The sequence below is a fragment of the Ursus americanus genome, chromosome 4 (genome assembly GCF_024610735.1).
Source record: "Ursus americanus isolate L20-20 chromosome 4, mUrsAme1.1.p, whole genome shotgun sequence".
NCBI lineage: Eukaryota > Metazoa > Chordata > Mammalia > Carnivora > Ursidae > Ursus > Ursus americanus.
The window spans coordinates 94246189-94265559 of record NC_142130.1 but is presented as its reverse complement, the minus strand read 5'-3'; the positions used below and the strand labels follow the sequence as shown (position 1 = coordinate 94265559).

Here is a 19371-nt window from a genome sequence, read left to right as displayed (position 1 = left end):
TGATTCACGCGCAGCTCCAATCCTGGAGTCCCTCTAGCGAGAACTCTAATGAGGGTCCTGCAGGACCAAGTATTTACTGTAGGATTTATGGATCTGCTTCTCTGAGCAGCATTGCTTTGGATGCACTGAAGACACACCGAGAGAAAAATAAATGCGTATGTGGAGTGTACATCCACCTGACCGTGGCATCCTACGTAAATTACACACGCAGCTTAATGAGCTGGCACCTGACCTTGGTCATGTACACCCAACCTGTCCATCTACACCATCGCAATCGCACTGCAATAGTTTGCTCTCGGGGTGTGTGTGTGTGTCTGTGTGTGCGTGCACACGCATGTTGGGGATGCAAGAAGGGTGGGAGTGGAGAGATTTTTATAGCCAAAAGCCCCTGTAGTTGTCTTCGCTCCATGCTGCTGGATAAGATGGATTTCTTTCTCCTTTACACATAGATTTTGCCAACTGTTAGAGAAGATTCTGGCTTCTTCTCCTGTCATGCTATCAATTCTTATGGGGAGGACCGTGGAATAATTCAGCTCACAGTGCAAGGTAGGAAGGAGACCTAATTGGGGGAAAACACGGCTTTTAGGACAGTAAGTGTATGCCCAGGCTCGGACCTCTGTGTGGACTCAACTTGCTCCATAACCCCTCCTGATTCCCAGAAAATTTTGAGTATGTTCAAAGTTGGTGTTAAAATAGTATTTTGCTGCGTGCATGATTGTGTCACAGTGCAGCCCCAAAACACAGGGAACAGAGTCCTGAAAGGAATGGGGCCAGATGGCCCAGCAGTCCCATTAAAGGCACTGAATACAGGAGTGTGCCCGCTTAGCCGAATGGTGGGAATCCTTATGCCAGATGATCTAAAGGAGAAGGGAAGTTTAACATTGAAGCCAAGATATTTTTTGAGTTCTGGATTCCAAACCAGAAGAGTGACATTTAATCCACATCCCACTTTGGCCCAGCCCTGCCATATAGCCCTGCTGTAAACACCAGGCAGTTTGGGAAAGTGGAATTTCTCCTCCCCAAAATGTGATTAGGAAACAAATGCTCCCCAGTAAATGTGTCAGCCACCATTGAAGGCTGACAAAGCTTTTCTGAGCCGTACTCAGCATTTCCACCCGCGTCTTCTGCCTGAGCCATGTTTGAACTAAGCCCGGGTTTTCCTGTCGATTGCGCAGAGCCCCCAGACCCTCCCGAAATTGAGATCAAAGACGTGAAAGCACGCACAATCACCCTCAGGTGGACCATGGGGTTTGACGGCAACAGCCCCATTACGGGCTACGATATTGAATGCAAAAATAAATCAGGTAAGTCCTTTATTTCCTCCAGCTTTATTTCCACTTCCAAAAGCCCTTTTCTTGTTCTCTTCGGTTATTCGTGATTACCTGTAAGAATAAATTTGGACTCAAGGAAACTCAGAAGGGGCTCTTTTTCCCAGCTTGTCTTTTCTTGCTCAGAGCATACCGCGTTTCCTCTGTGGGGTGGGGTCTGTGTGCAGGGGTCTGTCTCTGCCTCGCCCTCCCTCCTTTCTCTCCAGACCCCAGGCTTGCTTCCAGCCCCCCCACCCTGGCATCCTTGCCACCGACCAGTGGCGTGTTACGTTTTCTGCCACATCCCCCCTCAGTCCTTTACGTCCCATTTCCCCAGCCCAGGGACTGCTCTAGGCAGGGACTTCTGTCGAGAGCCTGGGCTTCAGCTGTGCTTGGAGTCCGTAGAGACTCCGGAGCTTGTGCAGAGACGGAGAGCTGCTCCATGTGGAGACAGGCACGGACCCTGCAGGAAGGTTCTGGAAGAGCTGCAAGGACAGGCCAGGGGCACTTGCTCCTGCTCGGAGCATCACCTGCTTCCCCGGGGGCCAGAGGGGCCATAAATAAAACAGAGCCGGTAGTCAGGACCACAACAGGTGTGCCCGTTTGTCCCCTTAAAGTGACAATGCCAGCGTGACTTGGAACTTGAGGGTCCATCAGGCCAAGGGTAGAAAGCCACCAGCGTGGCTTCTGCTCGGGCCTTTGTGTCTCATTAAAGAGATGAGGAGCACCAGCGCGGGTAGGGTTAACAGAATCCTCACAGACCCACACGTAGCCTTGTTTTTCACTTTCTGGGCACCGTACTGGACTTTGGGTTACATGGTGGTGACCTACTCAGAATTTTTGGGCTGAGGCCATAGTGAGAGTGAAGCTCGGGCAGCTGGAGGCAGGCCCTGAGCGAGGCGAGGTTTTAGGACCAGCGTGCAAGGGAGTGACAGGGGCTGGATGGGCGGCCGAGTGGGGAGTGTCCCAGCAGCAGTGCATGAACGCTAGGAGGAAGGTGCTTCACTCCCAGAACAGTGGTTTTGGAAACAGCACTTGAGTCTTGCAGTACGCAGCTGTGTTGGGAAAGTACAGAAGAGCAGCGTGTTCACCGAAAGTCACAACAGAGCCCCAGCAGTGAGCCCTGCAGCCATGGGGCCTGTGGGGGCTCTGAGACAGGAGCGCAGGGGCTGCCAGTAGTTCGGTCACCAGGGAAGGGGACAGCTGGCACAGGCTGGGGAGAGGGACATAGTGACCGCAAGCTAGCAGAAGACAGTGCTGGCCCAAACGGGGCGTTTTTGGAAGCTAGTACACACGGGCTTCCCCGGGGCCAAAGGGAAGAGAGGACACCTGCCTTTGTTGTGGAAACCCAGGTCAGGAAGGCGCCAGTGAGTTCCAAGTTCTGAGACACACATCTTGAAGTGAAGGAAATGTTTCTTAGGTGAGGCGAGCGCGTTCTAGCAGGGAATGGCCTGGACACTGACGGTAACAAGGAGAACTCCAGAGAAAGGCAGACACACATCGTGGCGACAGTCCACAGTGTGCCCAGCGCAGGGTGGCCCCGCCAGTCTCTCTGGCTGAGCGTAACCGCAGGACCACGGTCTCCTGTGCTCTTGGCGAGGGTGCCCGGGGTCCTCTCGGGGGAGCAGTTCAGTGCCTCCCTGTCTTCAGGGGAATTGAACTAGGTGCTGGTTCCACTTTCCAGGTGCTGGTTCCGCAGCCAGCCCAGGCTCTAACCAGCTCTGTGCCTTCACTGTCCCCCTGCCCTCAGCATTCTCCACTGTGAAATGGGACACCACAGCATCTTCCAGGACAGGAGTCCCTCAAAGTCTACAGGCTGCCCTCTGGCTGGAGACCACTCCCTTCCCTGGACCCCACGGCTCCCATGCTTCCTCCCACCTGCTCCCTAGACCCCACCTCTCATGTCACCTCCACAAGGACGCGTTCCTGGCCCATACCTGAGGCCAGGCCTCCCGTCACGTGCTCCTACAGCATCGTCTCCTTTTTTCCTGGCTGGGCGTCACAGGTGATCGTATAGTTGTTTCTGGGATTATGTTTTTTTTTTTCCCACAAATATATCAACATTTTCTTTTATTGCATCTGGATTTTGAGTCAAGTTAGAATTGCTCTTCTCTACAGTCAGGCTATAAAAGCATCCTCCCTTCCTTCTACTCGTATGGTTTCTTTCTCTTGCTCCTACATTCAGATCTCTGATCCATTTGGACCTGATTCTCGTGTATGCTGGGAGATATGAACCCAGTTTGCTCTTTGCCCAGATGGGAATCCTGCTGCCCCAATGTGACTTATTAAAAAGCCCACCTTTCCCCGGTGGTTTCAGATGCCAACTTCATCACCAACTAGCTTTCCCTGTGCTCTTCCCCCAATTTCTGGACTTTCTAGTCTATTCCATCGTTTTGTCTATGACTGCATCAGCACCACACTACGCCCGTCATGGAGGCTTCATGGGTTCTAACTTCTAGTAGGGCCATCCCGCCCTTCTGACAGTGCCTTTCAACATTTTCTTAGCTTTCCATAGGTGACCCTTAGGATCAGCTGGTCTAGCTCCATAAAAACATCCTGTCCGCCTTGGAACATTTAGTGGGCTTCTGGCTGCTTATTGAATACCCAGATCCTCTACTGGGACGATGTTTAACCTCTGTCTCTCCAACTGGGAAGGGCTCTTCTGACCCCTCAGGGCAGGGACCATGTCTGAGGAGCCCCCAGCAAGCATCCAGTGCAAGCACCCTGTCCCTGTGGGCTCCCTCAACCCTTCCCATGGATTATTGGGCATTTCAGAGGCAGGAATGTGAGTCTGAATTTCTCCGTTCTCTTCCACTACCCATCTATCTGGGGGCATGTCAGGGAACCCTGCCCACGGTTTCAGGAAACGCTCCTGACATCTCCTTTCTAAACCAGGGTCCCGTGTGTTCTTGTACAGCTCTCCCCACTTCTGTCCCCCCACACTCATAGGGGTTACGGTAATTCTGTTCCCCTACCTTGCACTTGGCTAAACCCCTGGTCAGTAAGCCAAGTCAAGCCCTTGTCAGAACGTCTGCATCCAAACATATGAGACTTCCAGCAGATCTCTGGAGAATTGCAATCTGGTCTCATTAGGTGTCCTGCAGGGACTGTGTGGAGGGCACATGCTACCAGAAAATGACCTCAAGCTTCAGGATAGCACAGGTGAGATCAAACCCCAGCCCCACGTCATGCTGGCCACGTGACAGGCCTGCATTTCTTGACCTTCACGAGGAAAATAAAAGTCCTTACCTCACCAGGATGTTGTACTAATTCAGTCAGCTGAAGGGTTCCAGACTCTAGCTGTGCTTCAGAATGACCCAGAGAGAGGCTTTGTAAAGCACGGGTTTCTGGGCACCATTACCCCATGATTCTGATTCACTCAGTCTGAAAGAGCAGGTGTCACGAAGCTCCGTGGTGTTTCCAACGTGCCCACACATTTGGGGACCGCGGGAGTCACGTATGTAAAATGCCTAGCACAGCACTGGGGGAGCAGGTCGAACTCCCCAAGCCTGAGCGCCATCCGCCGCTGGCTTTCCTCTGGCCACTGCTTTGACCAACCCCGCAGACCCACAGTCTGCCCTCCTCTGGGAGGCTGAACAACACTGGCTACAACACGCGGGGTTTTTTTCCCCTCTGACCTCCCCTTGCGTTCGCCCAGTGGTGGGCACAAAGAATGACTCGGACAAGGATCCTGGCAGTGGCTGCGTTCTGTCAGGGGCCCCTCTTCTGAGGTCCCAGCCCTGTCTGGGCTCTGGCAATGCTGTCCCTTCTCGTTGGCCCTCCTGACCCCAGAGGGAGCAGCTCCCCACTCTTGCTAGATGCCAGGAAACTCAGCAAGCCCTGCAAGTTCCTCTAGCCCAGCCCACACCTTGATAAATAGTCCCCTTGTGAAGGATCTTCCAGTGTGACCTATGGGCCCTCCTTGACACGACATTTGTTCTCTGCATCCAGAAAGCATTGTCCCCCTCCTCCACGGGGCAGGAACACCTGTGATAAATTCCCCCGACAATTCCATTCCCCGCCCTTCCCGTTCATGCCCTTCCCAGCACTCTCCATGCATCCTCCAGCTCTTGGATTCCCAAGCATGCATTTCCATTTGGGACTTACTCCTAAGTTTCTTTATTTTGTCTGTGGTATACCCTTCCCAGTTGTACTTGTATTTCTTCAATCTGCATTTCCATCCTTGCAACGGTCAGGATCGTTCTGTGGCTGTTTGTAATGCCGTGCTACATTTTCCAGCACGCTTTGCTAATAATCCACGTCCCGCCCGTCTGTATGTCAGCATCTGCAATCAGAAGCAGTATTTCCAATACCTGTCCTGACTCTTTCCTCCCGGGTAGTCACCTCTTTGTTTTGTTTTTTTTGTTTTGTTTTGTTTTATTTTTTTTATTACATTATGTTTGTCACCATACAGTACATCCCTGGTTTCTGATGTAAAGTTCAATGATTCATTAGTTGCGTATAACACCCAGTGCACCATGCAATACGTGCCCTCCTTACTACCCATCACCGGTCTATCCCATTCCCCCACCCCCCTCCCCTCTGAAGCCCTCAGTTTGTTTCTCAGAGTCCATAGTCTCTCATGCTTCATTCCCCCTTCTGATTACCCCCCTTTCTTTATCCCTTTCTTCCCCTACCGATCTTCCTAGTTCTTATGTTCCATAGATGAGAGAAATCATATGATAATTGTCTTTCTCTGCTTGACTTATTTCACTTAGCATTATCTCCTCCAGTGCCGTCCATGTTGCAGCAAATGTTGAGAACTCGTTCTTTCTGATGGCTGAGTAATATTCCATTGTATATATGGACCACAACTTCTTAATCCAGTCATCTGTTGAAGGGCATCTCGGCTCCTTCCACGATTTAGCTATTGTGAACATTGCTGCTATGAACATTGGGGTGCATATGGCCCTTCTCTTCACTACATCTGTATCTTTGGGGTAAACACCCAGTAGTGCAATGGCTGGATCATAGGGGAGCTCAATTTTTAACTTTTTAAGGGACCTCCACACTGTTTTCCAGAGTGGCTGTACCAACTTGCATTCCCACCAACAATGTAGGAGGGATCCCCTTTCTCCACATCCTCTCCAGCAATTGTTGTTTCTTGCCTTGTCAATTTTTGCCATTCTAACTGGCGTAAGGTGGTATCTTAGTGTGGTTTTGATTTGAATTTCTCTGATGGCTAATGATTTTGAACATTTTTTCATGTGTCTGTTAGCCATTTGTATGTTATCATTGGAAAAGTGTCTGTTCATATCTTCTGCCCATTTTATGATTTGTTTATTTGTTTCTCACGTATTGAGTTTGAGAAGTTCTTTGTAGATCTTGGATACCAGTCTTTTATCTGTAGCATCATTTTCAAATATATTCTCCCTTTCCGTGGGCTGCCTCTTAGATTTTTTGACTGTTTCCTTGGCTGTGCAGAAGCTTTTTATCTTGATGAAGTCCCACAAGTTCATTTTATCTTTTGTTTCTCTTGCCTTTGGAGATGTGTCATGAAAATGTTGCTTTGTCGTAGAGGTTGCTGCCTATGTTCTCTAGGATTTTGATGGATTCCTGTCTCACATCGAGGCCTTTCATCCATTTGGAGTTTATCTTTGTGTATGGTGTGAGAGAGTGGTCAAGTTTCATTCTTTTGCATGTAGCTGTCCAATTTTCCCAGCACCATTTATTGAAGAGACTGTCTTTTTCCCACCGGATGTTTTTTCCTGCTTTATCAAAGATTAGTTGCCCAAAGAGCCGAGGGTCCATTTCTGGGTTCTCTATTCTGTTCCATTGGTCTATGTGTCTGTTTTTGTGCCAGTACCATGCCGTCTTTGTGATCACAGCTTTGTAGTACAGCTCGAAATCTGGCATTGTGATGCCCCCAGCTTTGTTTTTCCTTTTCAAGAGTTCCTTGGTGATTCGGGGCCTTTTCTGGTTCCATACAAATTTAAGGACTATTTTTCCAGTTCTTTGAAAAATGTCATTGGTATTTTGATCGGGATAGCATTGAAAGTGTAGATTGCTCTGGGTAGCATGCACATTTTAACTATGTTAATTCTTCCGATCCATGAGCATGGAATATTTTTCCATCTTTTTGTGTCTTCCTCAATGTCTTTCAAGAGTGATTTATAGTTTCTAGAATATAGATCTTTTACGTCTCTGGTTAAGTTAATTCCAAGGTAACGTATGGTTTTTGGTGCTATTGTAAATGGGATAGATTCCCTAATTTCTCTTTCTTCAGTCTCATTATTCGTGTATAGAAATGCAACTGATTTCTGAGCATTGATTTTGTATCCCGCCACATTACTGAATTGCTCTATAACTTCTAATAGTTTGGGAGTGGATTCTTTTGAGTTTTCCGTATAGAGTATCATGTCATCTGTGGAGAGAGACATTTTGACTTCTTCTTAGCCGATTTGATACCTTTTATCCCTTTTTGTCGCCTGATTGCTGTTGCAAGGACTTCTAGTACTATGTTGAATAATAGTGGCGAGAGTGGGCATCCTTGTGTTCCTGATCTTAAGGGAAAGGCTTCCAGCTTTTCCCCATTGAGAATGATATTTGCTGTAGGCTTTTCATAGATGGTTTTTATGAGATTGAGGAATGTACCCTCTATCCCTACACTCTGAAGGGTTTTAATCAGGAAAGGATGCTGTATTTTGTCAAATGCTTTTTCTGCATCTATTGAGAGAATCATATGATTTTTGAATTTTTCTTTCTGGATAAAATCTAAGACACTGATAGAAACTACCAAGACTGAAACAGGAAGAAATTGATTTTTTAAACAGGCCAATTAATTATGAAGAGATTGAAACAGTGATAAACAACCTTCTAAAAAATAAACCTCCAGGCCCAGACGGTTTTCCTGGGGAATTCTACCAAACATTCAAAGAAGAAATAATACCTATTCTCCTAAAGCTATTTCAAAAAATAGAAACAGAAGGAAAGCTACCAAACTCATTCTATGAGGCCAATATTACCTTGATTCCCAAACCAGGCGAAGACCCCATCAAAAAGGAGAATTACAGACTGATCTCCCTAATGAATATGGACGCCAAAATTCTCAACAAGATCCTGGCTAATAGAATCCAACAGTACATTAAAAGGATTACCCATCATGACCAAGTGGGATTCATCCCTGGGATGCAAGGGTGGTTCACCTCTTTGTTTTTACTCCTCCTTTGATGCCATATCATTTGCCAGAAGGTGTCTGGGGATTTAACTAGACTCTCTTCTCCTTCTCCATTCAGTTACTTTCAAATCCTCCAGGATAAAGCATTCTTTCTCATCTTCTTGACCTTTAACTCAAGATCCACCCTGGGTTGTTGTGAACCTTATCCTAATAATCATGGTCATTGACATCATCTTTTTCCAGCAGAGTGCAATAACTGCAGGACAGCAGCTAAAAGCACCGCCCCTTCTTCAAGCACCGCCTCCTGCCCTTCACCCCCTGCCATGGCCACGCCCCCCCACGGGCTCTTCATGAGTTGATTGACAGGAGGAAGAGGCGGTCAGTGGACATTACCAGGCCTCCTCGGGCCTCTCTGCCATCTCCCAGACACAACCTCAGAGAAGACAGGCAGGGCCATCAACCCCTGCAGGTATCTGCTTCCTCCCGGGGCTGGTTAGCCACTTCTCTGCACCTTACAGTGCCCGGGGTTCCCCTCCTGTTCTAGACGCCTTCTCCAGAAGGCTTGGCTTTCTCCTTGTGGGACAGGGTCCATATATGTGTATCAGTCCAGCGGCCCTAAGTCCCCCACTTCGGGTCCTCCGTTGGACCACATTCTCCTCTTCCACTGCATGACTTTTTACAGCAGTACCACTTCGGGTCCTCCATTGGACCACATTCTCCTCTTCCACTGCGGGACTTTTTGCAGCAGTACCACTTCGGTTCCTCCGTTGGACCACATTCTCCTCTTCCACTGCGGGACTTTTTGCAGCAGCATCTTTTTCTATGTCAGGGTTTTTCCTCCTTCAATCTTCTTGACTCAAGTGATACTTTTCCTTTTAGGTGGAACAGTCATTGTCAGTCTTTATTACGCTCTGTTCCCTGGTTAGTTACAGCATTCCAAGGCAGCCTGGAAGAGACACATCTTTGTACAAGTCTGCAAGACCTCTTACATCTCTGGCTACCTGTAGGCTGACCAGCCCTCGAAGCTTCCATGCTTATCATGAACGTGGAAGGGAAAATGAACCCTCCCCAGGGCTCAGAGGTCTGTGTGTTTGCCATTTATGTATTTACCTGTTAAACATGCATTTATGATGTGTCATCTGCTATGCATCAGGCACTGTGGAAACACTGGGGATGTGGCAGTGAACGTGGCAAGCATGGTGCCTGCTGCCATGGAGCTCAGAATCTAGCAGGGAACACGGAACCTTGGTGAGATTGTGAGAGTCCTACAAGGGTGGTGAGCGCCACCCAAGAGGACCCTGGGGACTGTGGGGGGTGTGAGCATCATCTCTGTCCGCCACCTTAGGTTCTTGTTCTCCCATCACGGACATCATCTCTTGACGCCTCAGCCCCGCTTAGCAACTGCCCAAACTCTTCCTGAAAGGAGAACCATTTACTCCTCATTGGCCGAAGCCCTAAACTCAACAGGTACAAACTGTCACATATTCAATGATAACTCTTCCTGGGAAGCCTGTACTCTTGTGAGAATTAGTTGTGGTTGAAAATATTTCCCACAACAAAGTATTTGAGACGAAGTGTTTATGCTGGAGACCGAGATTAGTTTTTATGTAAGTATTTCATGTTGACCACCGTGCTTCTGGAGAAGGAAGGATCTGACGTGGCTAGAAGTTTCACTGGTCTTCAAATACCTTTAAGAATCAGAGATTTTGTGTGTGTGGGTGGGTGGGGGGGTGTCCAAATCATAATTCCTTTTACTGTCTCATACAATGAGTGCCTTGATGTGGCCATTTCCCAGTTCAGTGACGCGCGCTCCTGTCTCTTGCACCTCCCTCCTCGATACACGCCAGTGCCTCAGACATCCCCCCAGACCTGGGCTGCCTGCAGCCCTGGTCCCCCTCAGCGCGGGTGATGAGTCTGCGATGTCCCCCTCTGTGGGCCAGCCCGCCGGCACACTGGGAGCATTGCTTTGAGAATTCACTTTGAGTTGTAACTACTCTTCCTTTCCTTCTTCCTTCCTGTGTGCGTGTGTGTGCGCGAGCGTGTGTAATTCCTACTTACGAACTTTCAGAAGCAGAGAAAAAAAACTCACGTCTCTATCTCTTCTTTTTTGAAAAACAAAACCCAAAAGACTCCTGGGATTCTGCTCAGAGAACCAAAGATGTTTCCCCTCAGCTGAACTCGGCCACCATCATTGATATCCACCCTTCCTCCACCTACAGCATCCGCATGTACGCCAAGAACCGGATTGGCAAGAGCGAGCCCAGCAACGAGCTCTCCATCACTGCGGACGAGGCAGGTGCGTGCGAGCGGGCGAGGCCCCCGTCCCGGAGCCCCGGAGCAGGCCCTCGGGGCTCAGATGGCTAGCAGAATCAGGCCCTTGGCTGGCCTGGTGGAGGCCTTTCGAAGTGTGCCCTCCACAGTGCCGTGCCCCGTTGGACACGCAGACAGTGCTCTGCTTCTGCATGGAAGGCTTGGTTCTTCCAACTTCGTTCAGGGTTCTCATACACAAGGATTAAAACACAGACGTAGGACACTACCAGTCTAGTGATCTTTAAAGAGCTGGGCCATCTTTACATTTCCTCGGTTTGGATCATGGAATCCGGGTTGACGGGAGAACCATGAGTGTTGGCCTTGCCCAAAGCCCTGTGCAGTCCAGGTGCAGCAGGATCGCTTAACTAGGAAACAGCAAGAATGTTCTGTGTGTGAGGAGTTGGGGGGACAGCAGTAGACGATATTTTATTGATGAGAAATGTCAGTATTTCTATAGTAAACTTTAGTGTTCTTCCTATTACAAAGAATTTCATATTCAGGGTTGAAAATTTAGAAGATAGAGATGAGCTTTTTGTAGTAAGCAAAACTGCTTCCCTAATCCCACCACCTAGGACTACCTGTGGGCATGATGCTATCACCTACGGAATCACTCATCACACACACAGGCACGCACGCATGCACGCTCCCCCCCACACACACGCGCATCGCTGCCGGGGGTGAACTGAGCAGCTGTGGGGGTCTGAGCCATTGGGCAGTGCCGGTGAAGCCTGGCTGTCCACCCACGTCCTGGCAGGAGAGGAGGAAGCCAGCTGCCATTGAGCTGCTCTGGGGAAGGAAAGGTAAGGACCCAGGCCTGGCTCATCTCTTGGGAGGGAGAGCGTCTAGCCCCAAACCTGGCTTTTCATTTCCTGCCAGAAATCAGAGCTAATCAGCCACTACCGCTGCTGTGGTGAAATTGGAAACTTAGATCCCTTCTTCATCACCAGGTTTCAGGGGCTCATCCCCAAATGAGTGAGAGTCCACGGGAGGTTTGTTTCCGCTTTCAGCTGGGGAATTAGCGTTGTTCTTGATTCCTTCCTTCCGCCTCATTCTCTTCGACCCTCATTAATGGCATTCCCCCAAAAAATCACTCTTATCTACCCCTTAAGTCCTTGCCTACGATCCATGATGACACCTTCCACCGTCTGTTTCACAAATCCTGTGTTATTAGACACGTCTGTTGTTTTCCTTTGTATTACTATAAATGCCGCTGTGATGGACACCCTCTGTGGCCTGTCTTTTGCCACCTAAGATTATTCTCTTAGGTTGAATCCCAAGCACTAAGATTGCTGGTCCAAAGCCAATGCAAACATTTAACTCTTCTGCTATGTGTAGTCAATACTGTCTGCAAGGAAGTGGGGCGACATGGACAATTCTTCCTGTGCTGGGATGAGCACTTCCTTCTCCCCCCGGGAACACATCGGTTCTTGGACATTGTTTTGAAGGGCGGCTGATAGGATAACTTTATTCTTGAGTGTCTGAGGATGAGCCCTTTTTATTGCTTAGAAACTCTATGTGATTTCTCATCTGCAAAAGGGGCATAATGATGCCTTTCTCCTCCTCACCACAAACATACTGGATACTTGGGGGGGAAAATGCAAGCTCTAAAAGTACTCTGTATTTCTCAGAAACAAGTGAGAAGCGAGCGTCGACGTGCTTCTGCAGAAATAGAATCTTATTTAAATATTTCAACAGCCCACGGGCTTCCTGGAATTTCATCACGTTGTACATCTAGGGAGGAGACGCTGCCCCCCAAATGGAGTCTTGGAAGCACTCCTCAACCTTCTCCTCCTTCTTAACCCTTGCTCTACCTGCGCCCGCATCTGGGCGTGCTTCTCAAGAACACTGTATTTTCTGGTGCTGTTGCTGGCAGCTGCCTTCCCAATTGCCATGATGAATCCTACGGCTGTTGCTTTTTCTTGGGCTCTCTGTGGCCTCTGCTGCGGCTGGCAGTTGCCATGACAGCATCTCCCTCCCAGCCAGGAGGCCAGGTGAAGAGCGGCTCCCAGCCACTGGCCTGCAATGCCGCTCCCTGGCTTCTTTGCAGACACCCTCTTGGCTTCCGGGGCCGGCCTCTGGGATTTGCCCTGCGCACAGGCTGCTCTGGGTCCCCCAGAGCCTCTCTGATTTACTCTTCAGACAAGCTAGGGGGAAATGCAAGGAGGGGAGCACGTAGAGCAAAGTGAAACTCCAAAACAGAATTTGTCTTTGTCTTGGTGCATAGGTTTTGTGGCTGACCTGAAACAATCAGGTTTTCTTCCTTGTGATTCATGGAGAAAGTAGGGCAACTGTCCTGACCAAAGATCCCCTCATCAGGATTGCCTGCAGTCGCCGTAGATTGCTACTAACACCTCCCAGCAGGGATACCCAAAGGCACATCTTTTGGGAGCTACTGTCATCTCAAGGGGATCTTTTCCCATCCTTATTGCCCACCTTCCTTAAGAAAAAAAAAAAAAAAAAGGCTATCTCTCAAGCAGGCCATCTCTCTCTCAGATGGAAACTTCTGGAAGCTGTAGAACCCACTGTCTCAGGCATGGGGGACATGTCTCAGTACCCAGCTGGAAATGTGTCTGTGAGGTGGTTAGGGCTGGGTCTTCCCCCAACCCCTCTGCTTAGAAGCTCCAGTTGACTTCCTGTGGCCCCTTCCTGCCCCCCGTTCTTGGCATGTGTGCTGTGCCCTCCAAGTTCCCTGTCTCCCTGGATGACATTAATGCCTCCTCCCCCACCGCTAAGTAGGAATCCTCCTGACAATTGTCCCTGAGGCATGTCATCGTTTCTGGACCTCAGGGTGAGGCTGTGGCCCCCTCAACATCAGCGGCTCCAGGCCACTCCTGTTTCCCTCTTCCTGTGTGTCCGGCACAAGGCAGATCTTTCATGGAAATCTCATGTGGGAGGGGTCTTCATAAAGATGCCTCACAGGATTGTTAGAATGGGTGTAACAGTGACCGTGCGTGTGTGTGCGTGTGTGTGCGTGTGTGTGTGAGGAGAATGTATTTGCACTGAAATTTTGAAGGGTCTCATTAGGAAGAAAAGTAGAGAAAGGCAAAAGGGAAGGGCTTTGGAAGGTGGGGGAAGAAGGCACATCCGACCAGAGCTCTAAGGCTGTAGAAATCTCTGGGGCCAGCAGCCTGAGATTCCCAGGCCTGTCCTGATGGGCTGAGGCTTCTCCCAGGTCACAGACCGCAGCCCACAGCACAGCAGGCCTGAGCACGTGTTTGGCTCGGGTCTGCCTACTGTAGGGCAAATCTCTCAGTTTAGGTGCCAATTTTTGAAATCGGGAATATTCAGATCAAAATCCAATCTTTGAGTTTCTCCTGAGTGCCTGCTTGGCACCCACCAGTTCAGCCAAGTCTCCAGAAGTTACCTGGAAGCTGGCCACATGCTCCCCTTGATGAATCATCATCCCGCCCTTCTTTCATTTAAGGGTTCAGCGAATTCCAGCCCATGGGCCGAATCCCCCTACAACCCTCAACAAAGAATAGGGTTTATATTTTAGAAAGAAGAGTATGTGACAGAGACCTCCGGTGGCCTACAAAGCCTCGGTATTCACTATGTGGCCCTTTACATGAAAGGTTTACAGATCCCTAACTTAGGTCTTGCCAGGGTGGGAATTTGGGTTTGGGATTCCTGTCGTAGCTCCCGTCGCAGAGCTTAGTGAAGAAGGACTCACTTCATCTGCACAGCATCTTTACCTAATGTTGGAAAACAGCGTTGTTCCAACGCCACCACACCCCAGGTATTTTTGTGTGAAAGTGCATGGGGGTGTTATGATACACTCCAATGCAGGGGACACGCAGCAGGGTTCTCACTTTCTAGCTCCCTCCTCCCGACTCCCCTCAGCAGCCCCTTACCCCTCAAAGAGAAGGTGAGGGAGGAAGTGGAGACGCCATCAGGAACTGACGGGATTAGATCCTAACAGACCAGAAATGCACTGACTCACCAGGTTCCTTCAACACCCATCAGCAGGTCCCATCCATAGCTGACCCTCACCAAGACCAGCTTCCCCATTAGCAGCTGTGCCCTGAAGGTCACGTGTTGCCTAGTGCCTCTGCCCGAGTTTGGGATGGCTGATCCCTTCACTGTGTTCATTAGGAATCTGCCCCTAGAACCTGGAGGTTCGGTTATGCAGGAGCTCACTGAGAAACCACTGAATTTTTTCAGATGCTTCGGAGAGTGGAAGGTCAGGATCATGGAAAGGTCGACATAGGAGTCATTGGGTTTCCCTGGGATCCGGCGCTAAATTAACAGCCCTTTGTAGCAGTCCTGATCACATTCCAGAGTGGCGGTTCCAGTCTAGAGGATGCCTTCCCTCCATGTGCTGAGCTGGGGGCGGAGGGGGCGAGGATATGATGAGGGCTTAAAGAATAAAAGGCATTCACAAGTAACAGTAAATGTGAATCGCACTGCATAGTAGGGCCCGGCGTGGCATGGACTGTGCTCCTCCAAGGGACATCAAATGCACAGGGTCTGCCCCCTGGGAAAGAACCAGGCACGCCCTGCGCCTGAGCCTTCGGAATTCTGCTTCCATGGCCATCGTTTTTCTCCGGCTTCCATTTGGAGACTTTGGAAATTAAACCAAACAAATCACTGGCTGCCTTGCCACTCCTCATTCATGCCCTGTATATTTATACACTCACTGGCTAACCTAGAATGTTCTGGAATGTTTTGGAATGTTCCTCCCCCTCCTCCCACACCTTCTCATGTGTTTGGTCAAATAGCGTCTCAGTAAGTCTTACCCTGACCCCCCCCCATTTAAAGTCGAACCCACTGCCCACTCTGGCACACTTGGCCCCTCCCTCCCTCCACATTCTTCTTTGTAAAAATAGCATCACATCACCATCAACATAGCATATAATTTAAATAAAAAATAAATTGGGATGCCTGGGTGGCTCAGTCAGTGAAGCATCTGCCTTCAGCTCAGATCATGATCCCAGGGTGCTGGGATCGAGCCCTGCATCGGGCTCTTTGCTTGGCAGGGAGCCTTCTTCTCCTTCTCCCTCTGCCTGCCACTCCCCCTGCTTGTTCACTCTCTCTCTCTGACAAATAAATAAATAAAATCTTTGAAATAAATAAAACGAAATAAGAAATAAGAAAAAATGAAAAAAACCATAGCATAGAATTTACCAATTTATTTTGTTTAGATCTGTTTGGATCCCTCCCACAAGAGCAGGAATAGTTGTCTGGTTTATTGCTGTATCCCAACCACCTAGGACAGTGTTTGGCACGTAATAAGTGTTAAATAAATAAAGAGTTTAAATTAATAAGCTACTTAATTGATAAATAGTTACTACACGAATTCATCTTTTCCCCGTCTAGCGGTCAACTATTCTTTGTTTAATTTGATTTTTATCAAACACCGTCTTGCTCTCCCCTGCGCCACAAAGAGTATCACTCTAACCCCCGCTGCCTCCAGCAGAGGTAAACGTGTGTCTGTGGAACCCACTTTTGTACCCTAGTCATTGCCGACTTTTTCACGTGCACATAGTAAGCCCTCAGTAAATCTGCCAATAAGAGATAGAAATTTGGGAGTGATTCGCACGGGGATGGTTCAGCCAGGCTAAATGACTAATTTGGCCCCAAGACTCTGCATGAAGCCAGGAGATGGCTTCGTGGAGGAGAGGGTATTCCGAGGCCGGAGGGGAGTGCTGGGGCTGGAGTCTTCAGTTCACCTCTTGGAAGTGAGAGAGGGGACCACGCATGGAGACGGTGCATTGAGAGTGACTGACAGGGAAGCAGGAGGCAGGAGAGGAGCCGGCTCAGGACATGGAGATACGGAGCCAGCCCCGGGGCTTGGGAGAGGAAAGCAAGGGCAGAGGTCTGCATGTCTGGCAGTTAGGAAGGCTCTGTCATCACTGTGTCTTGAGCCAAGCAGAGTTAGTAAAAGTTGCCTTGCCTACTGGGAAGAGCACTAGAAACTCAGTAGGTCATCTTCAGTTATTACTGTTTTGCAGATTGGACAGTTTTGGCTTCTGTAGAAATGCAGAGATTATTTATTTTGGAAAATCACATTCATTATTAATTCTTACCGCCTAGCCTTCTCCTCTTGCAAGAAAAAGTGAAATATTCTGGTTTAAAAACAGAAGAAGAAACTGTGCTTTCTATATATAGTATAGCTTCAGTTCAAGAGCATATAAATAAATTCTCAAATGTCAGATGTCAACACAGTTTCCAAAGTTAGTTAAGTAAGTGAGTACCTAATGGTTGATCTTGAATACTTTCAGCTTTTGGGAATTCAGTCTGCCTTGGATTAAATTTTACAGAAATTGTTTGTTTGCCAGGAGATGAGGACCTGTGGCGTGATTACAGCTCAGGAGCTCTAAGGAAAACACGAAATTTCTGAAAGCAGACTCATTTTGTATATATATAATTTGAGAAAGTTTTTCCTATCGTGCTTTAGAAAACTTAGACTGGAAAATTAGGGCCCAAACAAACAAAAAACGCTTCCTAATTATATTCTTCTGACATTTGTCTTTAACATTGTTTCTATCACTTCATTTTTGAGAGAGAGGTCTGAACCAGATTGGAAAAACAAATTCTCCCAATTCATGACTGTATCATTGACTTCACGCTTTCTGATAGAATCAAGGCCATTTTGTAAACACTGTCCTCCTATCTTTGTTTTTAAGCCTGACTGTATCCCATCAAGGATGTGAAGCCTATGCTTATAGCCTCCCCCTGCCCCCAGAAAGCCACACCGAAGGCCACAGCCCAGACACACCCAAAAGATGCAGGACGAGGCGCTGCCCCCACCTGACCTCCCACTCCTCACAACAGGATCTCCTTGAAGTCTGATGTAGCACCACTAAATTAAAATAATCAAGCTCCAGTATCGTTGTCAGACCTCAAAATCATTTTTTTCAAGGAGGATTTTTGTCAATGAACCCCATGCTTCTCGATGACCACAGAATTATCAGTGTGAGAGAAATCACGGATTTTCATTGGAGCTTGTATGTAAAGGCTCCTGCATGAAGGGCATGACCCTGTGAGCAGAAATTAGGCACAGAACTCTAAGAACAATGATGGCAGGTAGCTGGATGCCAGCCCCTCCCTTGATCCCTGCTCCGGAGTCGGCTTCAGTGCTATCACCACCTTCTCACACGGGGAATCATGGATAGACCCAAGAGCCTGCAGCAGCCCCAGCAAACCTGCCAGGTTGAGAGAGGTGTGCTCTGCATTTCACTGTCTCGCATTGCTTTACCCTTCAAAGCGGAGACTTGCTCTGGACCCAGGTCGGGAGGCCATGCAGCTTCGAGTCAGCTGGGGGAGGACGGCCTGGTGCAAAGGTGGCTCTGAGCAAGTGCCCAGCACCACTGTGATTGTGACGGTCCCCACGCTGAGGTGGGGGCGACTGGGGGGGGAAGCAGAGGCATGGGCAGGCCGTGCCGATGGAGGGAAAAGAAAGCTCGAGGACAGAAGGTCAGATATGCGTGGGGCAGGTGTGTTTGGGTTCCACTGAGATGTTGGCCACGGCTGGGACAGGAGGGTGGGGGTGCAGAACAGAAGGGTGCAGAGGGAGGCAGGACATAGAACATAGGAATGGTAGTATGATGAGTAAGTGGCTTCAAGGGTGCTCTGGGCCCATGTCCCCTTTAAAAGGGGAAATTGGAAACCAGAATCAATGTTTAGGACCCAAATAAAAACTGGCACTAGCCATAGATGTGGAACTGGGTCAGGCTGTCTGGTGAGGCCGAGAGCCTCAGTGGGGACAGTGGCAGACCGAGCACAGAGAGGAGACATGCAGAAGAGGCGTCAGGCTGGCGTTAGCAGGACGGAACAAGGCGGGGGGAAGGAAGCCGACTGCAGGCCTGGCTCCTCTTTCTGTCCTGGCCCTTGTAAACATTTCCAGCCCTGATATCGCCGATTCCCTTCAAGTTCCTATTTGTAGAACAGAATGAACCATCTTTTCTGTCAAACTAGCTTTCTCTCTTAGCATTCTCACTCTCTCCTGGTCCCACCAGCCCTGGCCTCTGGAGTCAGCCCCCCACCCCCGACCCCTGCCTTCTTGCTTACGTGTGGAGCTGGAGGGTCCTGTTGCCCCTCCCCCAGTAGACGAAGTTGGACACCTGCTTCTTCCTGCCCAGCTCACCCCAGTCCACCTGCACACTCTGTGTGCACCTGTCGATGCCCTCGTGAAGACCCACACGCAAGCTTCTCCCCACGTGATGTTCACATGCCAAACTGGGGCTCCGTGATCCTCTGTGCTGTGCGGGGCACACGTTTCCATCGGCCACTGCCATTCCCTGAGCCCTTGTGTTCCTAAAGCCATGGGCCTCCTTCCTTCCCCCATTCTGATTTCCTGACTTTACCTCTTATGTTTTTATTTTGTTTCTATTTTTTTAAGATTTTTTTTATTTATTTGAGAGGGGGAGGGAGAGAGAGCATGGGGCGGGTGAGGGAAGAAGGAGAAGCAGACTCCCCACTGAGCAGGGAACCTGATGCGAAGCTCGATCCCAGGACCCTGAGATCATGACCTGAGCTGAAGGCAGACGCTTAACCAACTGGGCCACCCAGGCGCCCCTGACCTTGCCTCTTATTATTTTGCTAAGAAAACACAATCAGGTTTGAACCTACTTCCCTCAACCAGCAAGTCCACCAAAAGCTCTCCCATTGTTTCCTCCCTCCTCCCACCGCAGAGAT

The 19371-nt window shown here is 49.2% G+C and overlaps 1 protein-coding gene across 2 annotated transcripts in view; it reads left to right on the top strand.

Moving 5' to 3' along the window:
- Positions 1-19371, top strand: part of DSCAM (DS cell adhesion molecule) — a 718005-nt gene that overhangs the window by 581294 nt on the left and 117340 nt on the right. For both annotated transcript variants that reach the window (XM_087861321.1, XM_087861322.1), the window contains exons 13-15: positions 450-546; positions 1176-1304; positions 10553-10720. In XM_087861321.1, the coding sequence (XP_087717447.1) occupies positions 450-546; positions 1176-1304; positions 10553-10720 (394 nt within the window). The remainder of the gene's footprint in view (positions 1-449; positions 547-1175; positions 1305-10552; positions 10721-19371) is intronic.